General features: G+C 40.5%; 1 protein-coding gene across 1 annotated transcript; it reads left to right on the top strand.

Moving 5' to 3' along the window:
• The first annotated feature begins 1288 nt into the window (after window positions 1-1288).
• Window positions 1289-2462, top strand: LOC141629723 (uncharacterized). The gene is made up of 2 exons (XM_074442685.1): window positions 1289-1718; window positions 1837-2462. The coding sequence occupies exons 1-2, from the start codon at window positions 1289-1291 to the stop codon at window positions 2460-2462; spliced, it is 1056 nt and encodes a 351-aa protein (XP_074298786.1).
• Window positions 2463-16464: the final 14002 nt, after the last annotated feature.

Raw genomic sequence — 16464 nt, 5'->3', positions numbered from 1 at the left:
AATGTATCAACGACGGTATATATAACAATTATTAGAACACTTCTTAAATAAAAAACTAAAATTCAGACCGTGTGTGGGATATCCACGTTCGAGCCCATGCTTTGACGCAAATCTCTCATGCCACGGGTCACACGTCTGAGTCAGAGGATACAGCTGGTCACAGGTCGCGCGTTTAGCAACGGGTTCGGATTAGAGTTTCGAGTTAGAGTTCCAATACGTAAACTTTTCACACCAAACAAAATCAACTAAACTTACCTCACAAGTTTTTTATACAAAAGAAAAAGACATGGAAAAATCCAATTGATACAAATCAATGTAAAAATCTGAAAGGAATGTTGTTGCATCATACCAATAAAAAAAACCCTAGAGAGAAAGCGATGAGCGACGACTGAAGAAGCTACGTAAGTTTTTGAGTTTGACTCCCATACTCATAGCAAGGAAGTCAAATCTACAACGACAAAGGGAGATGACTTTAAGAGGACGGAGCATCCCTGCATCACAGACTGATAAGTCCTCAGATTTGCACGTTCAAGAGATGGAAGGGAATAACACGAATGGAGTTGAGTTGGAAATGAGCCAAAACCCTAATGAAAATTGTCATGGACCATCTGTTGATGGTGTTGAGGGGGAGAAGACCAAACCTATGAATGAACTGATTGGTATCCCTGAACTAGTTATTGAAACTGAGGATAAAGACGATTCTGAAAGAGAAGAGGATGATGGTGAGGATACTGTAGTGTCTAAGACGCAGGAGAAAATTGAGGATGATGTGAGTATGGAAACAGAGGAGAGACTGGATGTTGAGCAGATTCCAAGGACAGAGGAGATTGAAATGCTACAGTTAAAGGAAGAGGATGTAGTGGAGGAGGTTGAGTACTGGAGTCAAGCCGTGGTATGCTTTATTCTTGGTGCTAATCCTCCATGGGAGATCATAGAGGGTTTTATTAGGCGAATATGGACGAAGTTTAATATTGATAAGATTTCATTTATGCATAATGGGATCTTTTTAGTAAGGTTTAAGACAATGAAAATGAAGCATAAGGTTTTACAATTAGGATATTACATGTTTGACAATAAGCCATTGATTGTTAAGGAGTGGGTGAAAGATTTGGAGATGAAAAAAGATGATGTGAAAACAGTACCTGCCTGGATCAGACTCCATAGTCTTCCTCTGAAATTCTAAGGGAAGGGGTTACCTAAAATTTCCAGTCTGGTAGGCAAGTATGTCAAGAGTGATGGTGCTACAGAGGAGAGAACGAGGTTGGGTTATGCCAGGGTGATGGTGGAAATGGAGGTGGATCAAAAGTTGCCTGGGAAAATTGAATTCAAAGATGAGAAGGGAATTGTGATTGGGGTGGAAGTAGAGTATGAATGGAAACCGATTAGGTGTATCAAATGTAAGGGTATGGGACATGAACATGAGCATTGTAAACGAGGTGAACAAAAGAAGCAAGGGGTTCAACACATTAAGAGAGTCTGGAAACCTGTGATGCCTAAGCCAGCTGTGGAGTCAGCTGTCATAAAGACTGTTGTTCAAACAGTGCAGTCACCTAAACCAGCTGCTAGGGAAGCAGGAGGGTTCCTTACGCCCTCCAAGAGACTGGTTAAGATGCACAGACAGGAGAGGAGTGGTGGTGGTTATAGTACAGAAAATTTTGGAGCTTATTCTTATAAGGAGACACTGGTTTCCCCATCTAAGAAGATTGTGTTAGCTCAAGGTACTGCCCCTTCACATATTATTTCCAATGGATAGTTTAGGTTTTTGGAATGTGAGAGGCATGAATAGAGTAGGTAAACAGAAGCATATTAGTCATTTTCTATAGAATAAAGATATAGGATTATTTGGATTACTGGAGACTAAAATTAAGAATAAAGCTTTCAATAAAGCAGTAAATACTTTTAATAATGGTTGGAGCATTACTACCAATAATGGTTATCATAGTGGTGGACGTATTTGGATTATTTGGAAGCCTGGGATGTTTAGGGTGCATATTCTTGAATACAATGCTCAATATATACATATGAAGGTGGATGCCTTGGTGTCTAGGAGTGTTTTCTTCTTGACTATAGTATACGTCTTCAATGGGATAAATGAGAGGGCTCCTTTGTGGGATCATTTGAGAAAGATTGCACAGCAGGTAGCAGGCCCTTGGGCCATTGTTGGAGACTTCAATTGTGTGCTTGATGCTAATGAGAGATTTGGAGGGGCCACTTCTTTGGCTGAGATGGAGCCTTTCAGAAAGTGTGTTGCTGATTGTGAAGTTATTGACATTACTGTTGTAGGGTCTGTGTTCACTTGGAACAATAAGCAACAGCCTGAGGAGAGGATTTACAGCAGATTGGATAGGTTTTTAGTTAACAAGGCTTGGTGTGATAGTTTTCCTGATATGTATGCTCACTTTTTGCCTGAGGGGATGATGGATCATACACCTTGTATAGTGAAGAGTAATAAGGTAGTGTAGGGCAACATGAGTTTTAAATACTTCAACATGTGGGGCAAGTCCAAGGAGTTTCTTCCCCTAGTGAATGAGTTGTGGGATTACAATATTGATGGGACTCCCCTTTTTAAACTGGCCAAAAATCTTAAGAATCTTAAGCCAGGTTTAAAGAGACTGAATAAGGAGGGATTCAATGACATTGAGAAGGCAACTGGTATTCTGGAGAAACAGGTTGAGGAGATGCAAGTCCAGTTGGGTATTGATCCGTCTGATGTGAGCTTGATAAATCAGGAGTGTGAGGCTAGTAAAAAGCTTAAGGAGCTGCAGTGTGCAAGGGATAGCTTCTTGTACCAGAAAGCCAAAGGTGAATGGATAAAGGATGGTGATGCAAATACATCTTATTTCCATAGCATTATTAAGAAGAGGAGGAATAGGAATAAGATCTTTGTGATTGAGGATATGAATGGGAAGATTTGTGATACGAGTGATAAGGTACAGTCAGCATTCCTGGAATTCTATGAGCAGTTGTTGGGGACAAGTCAGGCTACTAAACCAGTGCATATGAGAATTATAAATCAGGGCAAGAAATGCACCAGTGATCATCATGCCCAATTGCTTAGACCTGTTATAGGAGAAGAAATAAAAGAAGCTATGTTTAGCGTTCCTGACATCAAGGCCCCTGGCCCTGATGGCTATACTAGTGGCTTCTTCAAAGATGCATGGGGAGAAATTGGCAAAGAGGTGGTGGCTGCAGTAAGAGATTTCTTTTTGAAAGGGAAGCTATTGAGACAATTTAATGCTACTACTCTGACGATCATTCCTAAATGTGAAAGGCCTAAAGATATAACACAATTTCGTCCCATTGCTTGTTGCAATGTTGTTTACAAAGTCATATCCAAACTGCTGTTCTCTAGACTAGCTTCTGTACTGCCTGATATTGTTCACACTAATCAGGGGGCATTCATACAGGAAAGGGGCATCCAGGAAAACATATTAATCTGCCAGGATTTAATCAGACTGTATGAGAGACCTTCTGTGACCCCTAGATGCATGCTAAAAATTGATTTGCAGAAGGCGTATGACACTGTAGAATGGAGCTTTGTAGAACAATTGATGCACTTGTTGGAGTTTCCTGAGAGTTTTAAGAGTAAAATCATGCAATGTATTACAACTCCCTCTATTTCTTTGGCTCTTAATGGAGAAAACTTTGGGTATTTCCCTGCTAAGAGAGGATTGAGACAAGGAGACCCATTATCTCTCTTAATTTTCACCTTGTGCTTGGACTACTTGACAAGAATGCTTATGTATGCTGCAGCCAAATACCAGTTCAAGTTCCATCCTCTATGCAAGCAGCTGAGAATTACCAATTTAATGTTTGCTGATGATGTTTTGATGTTTAGTAATGGGGATGCTGATTCAATGATGCTTATGCTGAAATCATTCTCCTCTTTCTCAAAAGCTTCAGGGCTTAAAGTGAGTCCAAGTAAGTCCAATGTCTATTTTAATGGAGTGTCTGAAGAGCTCAAGAATGACTTCCTGAGTGTGTCTGGCTTTAAGGAGGGCAAGCTGCCTTTCATGTATCTAGGGATGCCCATTCAGACTACTACGCTTAAGAAGAAGGATTGTGAATGCTTGGTGGACAAGATTTGCAATAGAATACACAGTTATGGTGCAAGGAAGTTCTCGTATGCAGGAAGATTAACCCTGGTTAAACATGTTCTGAACACGTTGCATTCATATTGGGCTTCTGTTTTTGTTCTCCCTAAGGGAGTCATTCTGAGAATAGAAGCCATTTGCAGGAACTTTTTATGGGATGGCAGTGCAAATTATAGGCGTTCTCCTTTAGTTGCTTGGGATACAATTTGCAGACCAAATCAGGAAGGGGGATTGGGGCTAAAAAATCAGGAACTATGGAATATAGCTATGGTTGGAAGACTTGTGAATTGGGTAGCTACAAACAAGGAGTCCTTGTGGGTGAAATGGGTGAATGCTAACTATCTAAAGGGGAGGGATTGGCAGGAATATGCTCCAATAAGTAACTCCATTTGGGTGTGGAGGAGGATCTGCAGAGTGAAGCAGAGGCTAGCAGCTGGGTATTTGCAAGGGACATGGCAGGTGCAACCGTCTGGGTACACTCCTGCTGGCTGTTATGAGTGGCTCAGAGGTACACAACCCAAGGTGGAGTGGTCTAAAGCTATTTGGGATAACTGGAGCTTGCTTAAGCACAGGTTCCTGGGATGGCTCATTGCTCACAACTCGTTGCATACAAATAACAGACTTATGAGATTTGGGATGGATGTTGATGGACAGTGTGTCCTCTGTGGGTTAGCAGAAGAGACGCAGCAGCATTTATTCTTTGCGTGTGCCTACAGTAGGAGAGTTCTACAGGCTGTGATGGATTGTACTGGTTTAAAGCTCCCTGAGGTTGACATTTTGCATTGGTGTGTCCATAATCCTGGTTTGAAAGTTCAGCGAGGGGTGAAGATTGCTTTGGTTATGAGCATTTTGTATCAAGTATGGCAGCAAAGGAACAAATGTAGACTTGAGCAAGTTCTGATGAGGCCTATGTGCCTGGCTAAACTGATCAGTGAGGACATGAAGAAGAGAATAAGGGAAAGGGACAAGAGTAGGATGACTACACATGAGCTAGATTGGTTAGGAAGTTTAAAATTTATTTGAAGTTTTGAGGTGCTTAGCCTTTCTAGTATGTAATTGACTCCATATTTTTATATATAATATACTCTCACATTTTACCAAAAAAAAAAAAAAATCTGAAAGGAGTTATGTAGATGATCAAATTATCCTTTAAAAAACTTTCCGATATAAAAAGGTAAACAATTGGATGAGGCCCTATAAATAGAATAGGTAAACAAAGGATCGGGATAAAGAAGTAATAAATAAATATTTTGATAATAATAAATTGAAAAGACAAACCCGTGCAAATTGCATGGGTTTAAAACTAATCTACTATTTAACCATATTCCATATCAAAGTGACTTTACACACAAGTCAGACCTTTTTTTTACGTACACATGCACTCCCCTCTTCCTAGAACTCAAGTCTAAGTGAAATTTATGCCCTCTAATCACGTTATATATGTATGCGGTTGTATGCGTTGATGTTTGCCTCTTCTAAATATTAATTCGTTATTGTTTTGAATAGTGAATTTTCTATTGTTTGGGTTTACTTCATGCAATATGTTGCCGATAAGACAAGGATGCAACGTAACGTACGCCATATATGTCTAACCACTAATGAAGCATGAAGGACAATATAGATAGTAGTTGCATGCATAGCTGCTTCTATTTTTATAAGGGTACCTTACATATAGTTGTATAGCTTCATTCATTATAATCATTGATGCTTTCTAATGACTTTTATTTGCTTTTGTTTTGTTATTGTATTTATAGGATGAATTTAATTTTACAGAGGAAACTCTATAAAGCAAAGCAAGTGAATATGGGATGGTAAGGCTTGAGTTTGTCAGTTTATTTACTCCGGTAAAACATGTCTGTTTTGTTAACTTTTTCTCACCATTACTATTGAATGTACATATTGTTTGTGGAGTAAGGATCCTCTCCATTTCTCAACGGTCCGATCCAGATTAAATTTAGGCTCGACCGGATGGCTATAGATTTGTTTGAAAATAAAAAAGGTAAATTGAATGGGATTGAATCAAAGCAGAAACTTTTCGAGCGATATTAGAGAGTCCATTTTTTTTAGAAATCTTATAATTCAAAGAAAAATTTAATAAATTATCCTAATAAGAGTAGATTTCTAAAAAAATATTAAATTTATAAAATTGAAAAATTTAATAAATTATCCTAATAAGAGTAGATTTCTAAAAAAAATATTAAATTTATAAAATTATCCTAATAAGACTAGATTTCTTAAAAAAAAAAAAAATTATTTAATTTTATATCCTAATATAAGTAGATTCAATTTATTAAATCACACACATATATATATATAGATTTTAGTGATTATAAATTTATATGTAATTGTGAGTAACAACTTCTCATTTTATCTTAAGTTGAAAATGAATTAAAATGTCATTCAATGTATCCTAATAAAAGTAGATTTATAAAAAAAAAAAAAAAAAAAAAAAAAGTATCCTTATAAAAGTAAATTTCTTAAGAACAAAGCAGATTTTATTTAATTTTATCCTAATATAAGTAGAAAACAAATTTCATTTAATTTTATCTTTATATAAGTAGATTAAATTTATTAAATCGCACGCATATATATAGAGTTTAGTGAGTATAAAGTTATAAGTAATGATAACTTTAACTTCTTTTTCTATCTTAAGTTGAAAATGAACTAAAGTGTTATAGGAGGCAGTTTAGTACTTTATATTCCACGAGTATTTGTGATATTGGCATAGTGTTTTCCGAGTGGATTTCTTTTGTAGGAGAAAATAATATATGGAGAGGATTTATATGATTAACAATATTGAAAACACCTTTAAATTTTGAGTTTCAAAAACGTTTATTTGACTACTATACGTTGTTTTATGTTAAGACTGGTAAAGCAAGGACCAGTTGTTGTATCAATAGGGCCCACATTATCATTATCATATACGGAGTACTATAAAATGCAATTGTTCCTTCAAAGTACCAAATATATATTGATGAAACAAGTGTGTAAATGAGTAATAAAGTATGCCGACAATTGTTCTTATTTAGAGTCTACAAAAATGAGTATTAGCTTGAAATAATTTTGTATATCTAGGTTATAGGTACAAGATTCATGTTAATAATTACATACTAAAGTTAGTTCATTTTAAAAATTACACAAATTCTCAATTAAGATGGACACTATCCATCTTAAGCTTAAAACGGGTCAAATATATACCAAATCACATGACAAATTGCCTAGAAAATGTCAAAATTTTTTGTCTTTATTACCACTATGTGGTAGTTTTTGACCCGTTTTAAGATTTAAGACGGATATTTCATCTTAAACAAGACGTACTTTTTCAATCTTAAATATTCCGTAAGTAATCGTACAGTGACACAAATTTTTATCTGATCTTGAACTACTATAATATGATGGCTTGAGCTTCAAAATTAATTTTCACTAGAACGTCCAAAGAAAATCAAATAGTTACCTTATCTAAGCAATTAAAAATTAGAGTATACTTAGTGTAAGATAATAGTTTATTCATTCCATTTTTATTGTTTTATTTTTACTTTGAAAAATTTAAGAAATATAGGTGATATCACTACTCTATCCCTTAATTAAGAAGAAGGGGAAGAATGTCATCTTAATAGAATGAGTAATAGTATAAGATTAGGGGTAATAGTAATAGTCCATCGATTTTATCATTATCAGAGGATGGTTGATTTGGGATAAATTTTGGAGAAAAAAGGTCAATAAAAATAGAATGAGTGGATTATTTAATGCTCCGTATGAGACTATAGTGACGTTTATGTGCATAACATCCCACTTTTGCCGACCATTTTCAAGTTATGTTAGGAAATCCAATATCTGCAAACTACTTAAACATAAATGACAGTGTAAAACTATAAATAAATACCCCATATATCAGTTTTGGGTAGAGGTATGATTTTTGAAGTGCCCTAACCATGTTAGACGTTGATCTGATCCTACTACTAAGTTGGGACTTATTACTACTACGTATATAATTGAGTTTAAGTGGACTATAATACAAATTTGACTCCTAATTATATAAATAATCTTTTATTACATTATTGATGTATACCAATAAGGTAATTATATTAGTGCATTAAAATAGTATACCAAATGCACAATTCGCTTAAAATTTCGAAAGATAAACTATTAAGTACGGTGCATATAATAGAAGAGGAGAACCAGAGTGAGTTCTAATGTTTAAAAGAATTGATACGATTCGATAATTTTCGGCCAACCTTAAATTTGTAACCAAAAATAATATATTCAGCAAGTCACAAAAAAAATAAATCAGCATTTGGCAGGGTATAACAAAATTTTGGTAAATAATTAAGATAGTAGGGGAAAAAATGTTTAAATACGAAGTACTTTAGTTTATTGGAAACGAGAGAAATGTTTAATAATTTTTGACAAAAAACGCTTATAAAAGCAAAGTCAAAATCAAAACCAATTAGACATTGTATATTTTCTATAAAAAATGGGCATAATTATGGTGGTAAACATTATTAGTAGATTAATACAGAGGAACATATGTATATACTCCATAATTGTGATGAATATAATAAATAAGCAATTGGTTCATAATAAATGTTAACATTTATCGTAAATATAAGAATAGTTAGCACTACAATAAGAAAATCACTTTTATTAGAAAGTAAACTCTATTAAAAGTGTTCAATTATATCAGTGCATTTGTTTTGGTTGGAGTGAATGTAAATGGCGATTTATTAAGCCGGTATTAAATTGTACATCGTGTCAACTATGGGCGTTAAGACATACATAAAGCTAATATTTACATCTTTATAACTCTTGAGGCAGTTATGGTTTCCACCATTGTTCATGCCCCTTCTCCATATGACATCCTTGCTTTTAAATGAGTCATTTTTTACTTTCATTATGCGCGACTTTGACTAGGTATTTGAGTTGGACTCGGCAAGATAAATTATTTACCAAAATGAACTTAAATCATAAACCCGAGATGTGAGAACGACACCTTTAAAAATGCAATGCAAATCCTCTATGTCTCATTTTTTGTTTCATCTCATGTCCCATTACTTCTCCTTACAAGAGTTACAACATATCATCAATTTAATAAATCATCACTATTTTTAATACTTCAAACATGATGTGTCACTAGATTAAGATGGCGGGACATAAGATGAGACCAAATATAGGATAGGTGACCTCAATGATAATCTTCAATTGTACATTTACAGGCCTTTTATTAGTATCAACTTTTCTATTTTCTTGAAAACATATTTCTTGGAAATATCCTACAATAAGAGTATAAGACCATCCCTTAAGAGTTAGACAAATTATAAAATACCTATATTGTAAGATGGTCCATTTTTATACAATACCTATTCATTTATTGCTATAAATAAGAGTTGTCTTTTATACAATAGGATCGTATGACTTTCCGGGATACAAAGATCCCTTTCATGAGCGAAGACAATAACCATTAAGGCTAAGTCTAACCAGGTATGAGCAAACATCTGAGCCCAAGTCTTAAGACTTATACCTACAACATTTTATGGAAAAACCAAATGGACGGTTGCAAAATTTTAGAGTGGGTCCTATGTATTGTTGATAATTTTGATAGGTTTGAAGGATAAAGTGGAAAAAAAATTAGAGTATAAGTTAAGTCTTAATGATAAAATAATAATATTTTTACTATTGTTAGAACTTATATTTAATATATGGATAACTTAGTTTAAGCATATATGGATAACTTAGTTTATTAAGCTCATGTTACGGCATGAACAAAAATAAGAGTCCTGAATAGTCACTTAATCATGATGGAGTTTATTTGCCGAATGTAGTTTTTAGGAGTGGAGATAATCTATCCCACTTTTGTATTCCATCGCTCGTCCCATTGGCTTTATCCTACGACACAACATCGATCACATAATAAAAATGGCAATAATTTTTATTGAACTAATGATGTGTCACAAGTAGGGATAATTGGATACATGATGGAACACAAAATGGGACAAAGAATCTTTTCTCAGTTTTTAGTCACGGTGAGCTTTAGGTGTTATATTATATGCTCCTTTTGTCCTTCATTCCATTTTTATTATCCACTTTCTATTTTGGGAAGTTTTAAGGAAAAGTGACGAACTACCAACTTTATTCCTTAAATTAAAGAAGACTGAAGACTTGAGATATTAATTCTATGGTGGTTATGGTGGTAGTTAGATATGTAGGGGCATTATTGGATATTTAAAGTTGTTCTTACTAAATTTATAAAAGGGACAATTATTTTGGAATAAGTTTTAGAGAAAAGGGGACACAATAAAATTTAAATGGAGGGAGTATTTGCTAAAACTTTACAAAGAACAAGTAATCTTAATTGTAAATAGTTCTATTGTTAGATAAGTGACATTTTCTCTATAATAATAGTACGTTGTTTTACGTACAATCTTTCATGTTTTCCACCGTCGTATGGTTAGAGTTTTCAATATATTGATAGTTGTTGTAGGTTAATCTAATTTGTAAATCTCATAAAGGTCTGTCTAAGTTATTAAGGGTTTATTTTTAAGAATATACCATGGTCACGAAAATAGCGTTTTATATTAATTACAAATTGTTAGTATGTGCAACAATGAAAAAACCAACTACTTAATACAGCTGTCACTGGATGTTATAAAATTGATATAATAAACCCCGAATGACAAATCTTTTATGCTAAAATAGGCTCGCAATTCGTCAGTCATCAACTACTGAAATACATCAATTACTGAACTATATCAACCCCTGAAATTTTGTTTCATCTCGAGTTCAACATAGTTGGACTACTTTTTTTATCCAAGTTAGGTATATATTGACATATTGTTACAAAGATCCTACTGGAGGCCCGTGCATCGCACGGGCTTTCCATCTAGTATCTATCTATATTAATAAAGGAAGCTTTTTTCGAGCGATTACAGAGAGTCCAGTTTTTACAAAAGACTTTTAACTAATAAACCGTATTGATGGGGCATATTCTGCACCGCTGACCAAGTCAACACACTGAGCAAGGTCAAGGATATCCACAGCAAGTCAACGGTTTAGACTGCCTAGCCGATGCAGCCCATCGGCCTGCTAGCCAGGGTATCGGCATGGTAACCCGCCAGCCGGGGCACATATCCGCGTACTCACATCCAAGACCCTCGGCCGGTCTGCCGTAGGACCATCGGCCGAGGGTAGAACGGTCTTTCCACCTGATAAGCCACTTGGCCACTTGGCCACTACGTGACAAAAGGTGAAAGCCTATAAATACTCCTCAACCTTCATTAAGGAAAGGATCCCACAACTTAACCTAAAATACACTATTCATCTGGTAATATCTCCCTTATCTCTCTACAATACATTCCCAGCCAATTAGCATACAACTTATACCTCTAAGTTCACTGACTTGGGCGTCGGAGTGAGTACGCTTGGCACAAAGCCAAGCCCTCAGTTCGTTCATTGTTGCAGGAAAGGCCGAGAGAGGCGATAGGAGCGAGAAGGGTTCAACCAAAGACATTATTCTACAAGCCACGGGTGGTAACGATACTTGCTCGGAATTACACCGGAACAATTGGCGCCCGTCGTGGGGAAAGACACTAGAAGCTAGTCACATTCATTCCCAAACAAAAAAAAAAACCAACAAAAACCCACCCAAAAAGCTAAGAAAATGTCGAAACAACAAGATGCAGTCATAACCGACGAAACTGCATTCTACCAAGATGATACTTTCAACAATTCTGGAGTCATACAGCCCTCCACCGGCGGTGTAATCCAACCGGAGTTCGGGATGCCATCAATACCCGACACGCCGTTTGCCCAAACAAACAGTCACCATCATGGGACATGTGGTTGACGTAGCCAAGCTGAAAATGCTCCTAGACCTAATTAGTAGTACGCCTGCTCACACTGTCACGCCGACAAGAGCAACGGAAACTGTCCGGGAGACCAGGGCCCAAAATGTGATTCCGAGAAATTTGAACGGAGCACTAGGAGAAGCTGACCCAGCCAAGTCGCCGGGGGAGCCCAAAGTGGGCGCGGTAGACCTGAGTCCTTCCCGCACTCGTGGGAGGACAGCGTCCCCGCCGCACGAACGAGGCTCACCCCGAAGAAGCCAGAGGAGTCCGACTCAGCAGAGTTGGAGAAGGAGTCCGAGTCGAAGAAGGAGCCCCTCCCGCTACGGGGGAAGGAGCCAGGTTAGGGACGCACGGAGCCGATCGCCGCGTGCCGTTCGACACGTGGTTAGGCAACCCCTCAACGCCTACGTCCTAGAAGTCCCGGTGCCAAATAAGCTCAGCCCACCCCCTGTCATACAAGGGGATGGTGATCCGATCGACCACGCCGAGGCCTTCGAGTCTTACATGTCGGTATGGGAGCAGCCCGATGAGGTCTCAGTGCCGAATTTTCCCAACAACTTTGCACGATGGCTCGGAGTGGGTATAAAGGGCTTCCCGATGGCTCGGTGTACTACTACGCCGACCTGAAGGGCGCTTTCCTAGCCCAGTACTCCTGCAATAGAAGAAGGGCCGTAGAGACGTCTGACCTCCTGACTATCAGACAGGAGGGGGGCGAGTCTCTCCGGAGCTACGTGAAGAGGTTTGATGAAAAGGTCCAGCAGATTCGAGAAATCAATCCCGAGTGGCGGCCTTGGCCGATGAAGGGCCTCCCGAAGGGAGATTTAAAAAATGAGCTCATCAAGTGCGGAGGCCTGAGCATGGACGCCGCTAGACATTCTTGGCCGACCAAGCCATCAAGGTAGAGGACTATCACAAGGCACAGGTAGGCCCAGCCAAGCCGAGCACCCAGGGGAAAGACGCCGTGGCGACAACGGGTCACGGTCCGACGAAAGACGCCGTAAGAATGATAGGTCGCGGTCGACAAGCCTGCTGAAACAAAGCCGGCGGATACCGGGGAGCTCGGGAACGTACTACAAAAAAAAGTCACGAAAATCACACCCCTCTGGTTGTATCGGCCGCCGAAGTTTTCGCTTTGAGCAAGAACGAGGGCCGAGAAATGGGAAAGACCCCTAGGCCGAGGAGTGACGGTGACACGAGCCGATCTTTGCAAGTACCACGGCCACACCGGACACCTTACCAACGATTGCCGACACCGAAGGATGCCATTGAGAACGATCCGAAAGGGGAGCCTCGGCAAATATGTTGCCAAAGGCCGAAAACCGGATACTGGCGGATCGACCAGCAAGTCCACCGGCGAGCGGTTAGGAGTAGTCAATGTCGTCATCGAGGGACAAAAAAAGCGGTGGGTCCGCTCATGAGCACAAACGGCCCCGGGATGAGCCTCATCCGCCATCAACTTTGTGCCCAACACAGCAACCCCCGCTCCCAGCATCCCAGACATGACCATTGGACAAGAAGACTACGATGGAGTCGTCGCTTTTCATAGCAACCCACTTACAGTCCGCCTGGACATAGCCAATCACCTGGTGGAGCGATGCCTGATTGACACAGGCGCCTACACAAACGTTATGTACAGAGAATGCTTTCTCGGCCTCGGACTGAGGATCGAAGATCTGAATCCCTGCACCGACCCATTATACAGCTTTTACCTGGGACGGCCCGGTACCCCTGGGGTCGGTCGATTGCCGGTGAGGTTTGGCGAGGGAATACACCAAGAGTGTTATGTCTGAATTCATAGTCATCGACGGCGTGTCCGCCCACAACGTTCTCGTAGGCCGGGTCACTTTGAGCGAGATCGACGCCGTGGTATCCATCGGGCCCCGACACGATATATGTCTCGAGACCAGGGAGGCGCGAAGCTCACCTCGGAAAACGAAGACCCCGATTTATGGGAAGTTTACGCTAATAGCTCGAAGGCCGACATCGTTATTATCAGCCCAAACGGAGACGTGTTTGAGCACGCCTTGAAGCTTACCTCATTGGCCTCAAGCAATGAATCCAAATACGAGGCGGTAATAACCGGAGTTGAACTAGCTAAAGCCGCCGGAGTAGAGCGTATCATGGTAACGACGGACTCACTCCTAGCGGCCAACCAGATCAAAGGGGAGTGCGAAGCCCAGGACTACGGGGCGATAAGGTATCTAGTGAGGGTGAGGGCTGTCGCCGGCAAACTAAAATCCTTCCGGATACAGATACACCCCCGCATCCGAACGATCGGACCATCGGCATGGTCGAAGGAGCGAGACCGAGGAGGTAGAGATTGACCCAGCCGCACCGTAACCATCGGTGTCAACCTGAACCAAAATTGAGAGCCGACCTCCTGGACCTGCTGAGGAAAAATAAAGATGTTTTTGCATACTCGGCGGCGAAATGCCAGTGTGAACCGGGAGGTGATTGTTCACAGTGAACGTACTCACCACCGCTCGCCCGATCAAGCGAGAGAATGAGGAACTCCTCCGCCGAGAAGGACGAGGCCATCAAAGCCGAAGTAGACAAATTACTAGCGGCGGGTTTTATCATGCCTTGTACTTACCCCGAGTGGTTAGCCAATGTTGTAATGGTGAAGAAGTCATCGGGGGCATGGAGAATGTGTGTGGACTTTACCAACCTTAATAAAGCATGCCCCAAAGATTGCTACCCCTTGCCTCGAATAGATAGTTTGATCGACGCCACGGCAGCTACACCATTTGAGCCTGGGACGCCTTCTCGGGTATCACCAAGTTTTCATGGCCGAAGAAGACATGCCTAAATGCGCATTTATCACCGCCAACGGCACATACATGTACAAAATGATGCCGTTTGGTTTGAAGAACGCCGGAGCAACGTACACGAGGCTGGTGGACAAAGTGTTCCAAAACCAAAAAGGGCGAAACATTGAGGCTTACGTCGACGATGCTATTGTAAAAGCAAATCCGACAAATGAGCATCCGGCCGACTTACGCGAGACATTTTGTTCACTAAGGAAATACAAGATGAAGCTCAACCCAATGAAATGCAACTTCGGTGTCCGGGCAGGTAAATTCCTAGGCGTACTTGTCAGTGCCAGGGGCATAGATGCCAATCCAGACAAGGTCCGAGCAATCCTAGACCTACCGGAACCAAGGAATCGGAAAGAGGTTATGATGCTGACCGGGAGAATGGCGGCTCTTGCTCGTTTCATCTCTCGGTCAGCCGACAAAAGCACCCCATTTTTCAAAGTGTTGAAAGGAAATAAAGACTTGGTGGGGGAGGAACAGAGCACGGCTTTCAAGCAACTAAAAGCTCACCTTCAGACTCTCCCAACTATGTCCAGGCCGATACTAGGGGAGACACTATACCTATACATAGCAGTTACCTCGGCCACGGTCAGCGCTGTGATCATCAGGGAAGAAGACAAGCAGCAACACCCAATCTACTTCGTCAGCCATACACTGTTGCCCGCCGAGAAAAATTACCCACTAATTGAGAAAGCAGCCTTCGCCGTTGTCGTCGCCACAAGGAAGTTAAAACCCTACTTCGATGCACACCCCGTGACGGTCCTAACCGATCAACCGTTGGAGAAAGCTTTAGAAAAATTCGAGCAATCCGGCAGGCTCATCAAATGGGCAGTGGAACTCTCCGGTTTCGGCATTCAGTACAAACCAAGGCCTTCGATAAAGGGGCAAGCGCTTGCAGATTTCCTGGCCGAATGCACATATCAGGAAGAGCCAAACCCGGGCATATGGGAGGTCTACACCGACGGCTCCTCCACGACGAATAGCTCAGGAGCCGGCATCCTTATCATCAGCCCAAACGGGGACGAGTTTGAGTACGCCCTGAAATTCACCTTCTCGGCCTCGAACAATGAGTCCGAATACGAGGCGGTGATAACCGGAGTCGAGCTAGCTAGGGTGCGGAGCGAACACATCGTGTTGAAAATCGACTCGCTATTGGTTACCAACCAAATCGAGGGGGAGTATGAGGCTCGGGACGACGGAATGGTAAGGTACCTGGAGAGGGTAAAAGCCGACGTAGCAAAATTGAAATCCTTCCAAATCCAGTGTGTTCCCAGATCCGAGAACAACCGGGCCGACGCTCTCTCTAAGCTGGCCAGCTCAACCATCAAGAATGTCAGCCGAACCGTGCTGGTAGATATCAGGAATGCGAAAAGTATCACTGAGACCGTCGGCATGGTAGGTAACATAGAGACCGAGACAACGTGGATGACTCCTATAATGAGATACAAGCTTACAGGTGAATTGCCGGAGGGCCGCAATCCCTCGGCCAAAATAAAAAGGATCGCCGCCAGGTACCTGGTATTCGAAGGGGAACTGTATAGGAGATCCGTAATAAGACCACTCTTGAAGTGTGTCGGTCCGGCCGACGCAGAACTAATACTGACAGAAATTCACGAGGGCATCTGTGGACATCACATGGGGGCAAGAACACTAGCCCACAAAGCTCTCCGAGCTGGCTACTTCTGGCCCACCATGCTTCAAGATTCTAGAACG

This window comes from Silene latifolia, chromosome Y, assembly GCF_048544455.1.
Source record: "Silene latifolia isolate original U9 population chromosome Y, ASM4854445v1, whole genome shotgun sequence".
Taxonomy (NCBI): domain Eukaryota; kingdom Viridiplantae; phylum Streptophyta; class Magnoliopsida; order Caryophyllales; family Caryophyllaceae; genus Silene; species Silene latifolia.
The sequence above is the reverse complement of the archived record's forward strand: the minus strand, read 5'-3'. Positions and strand labels throughout refer to the sequence as shown.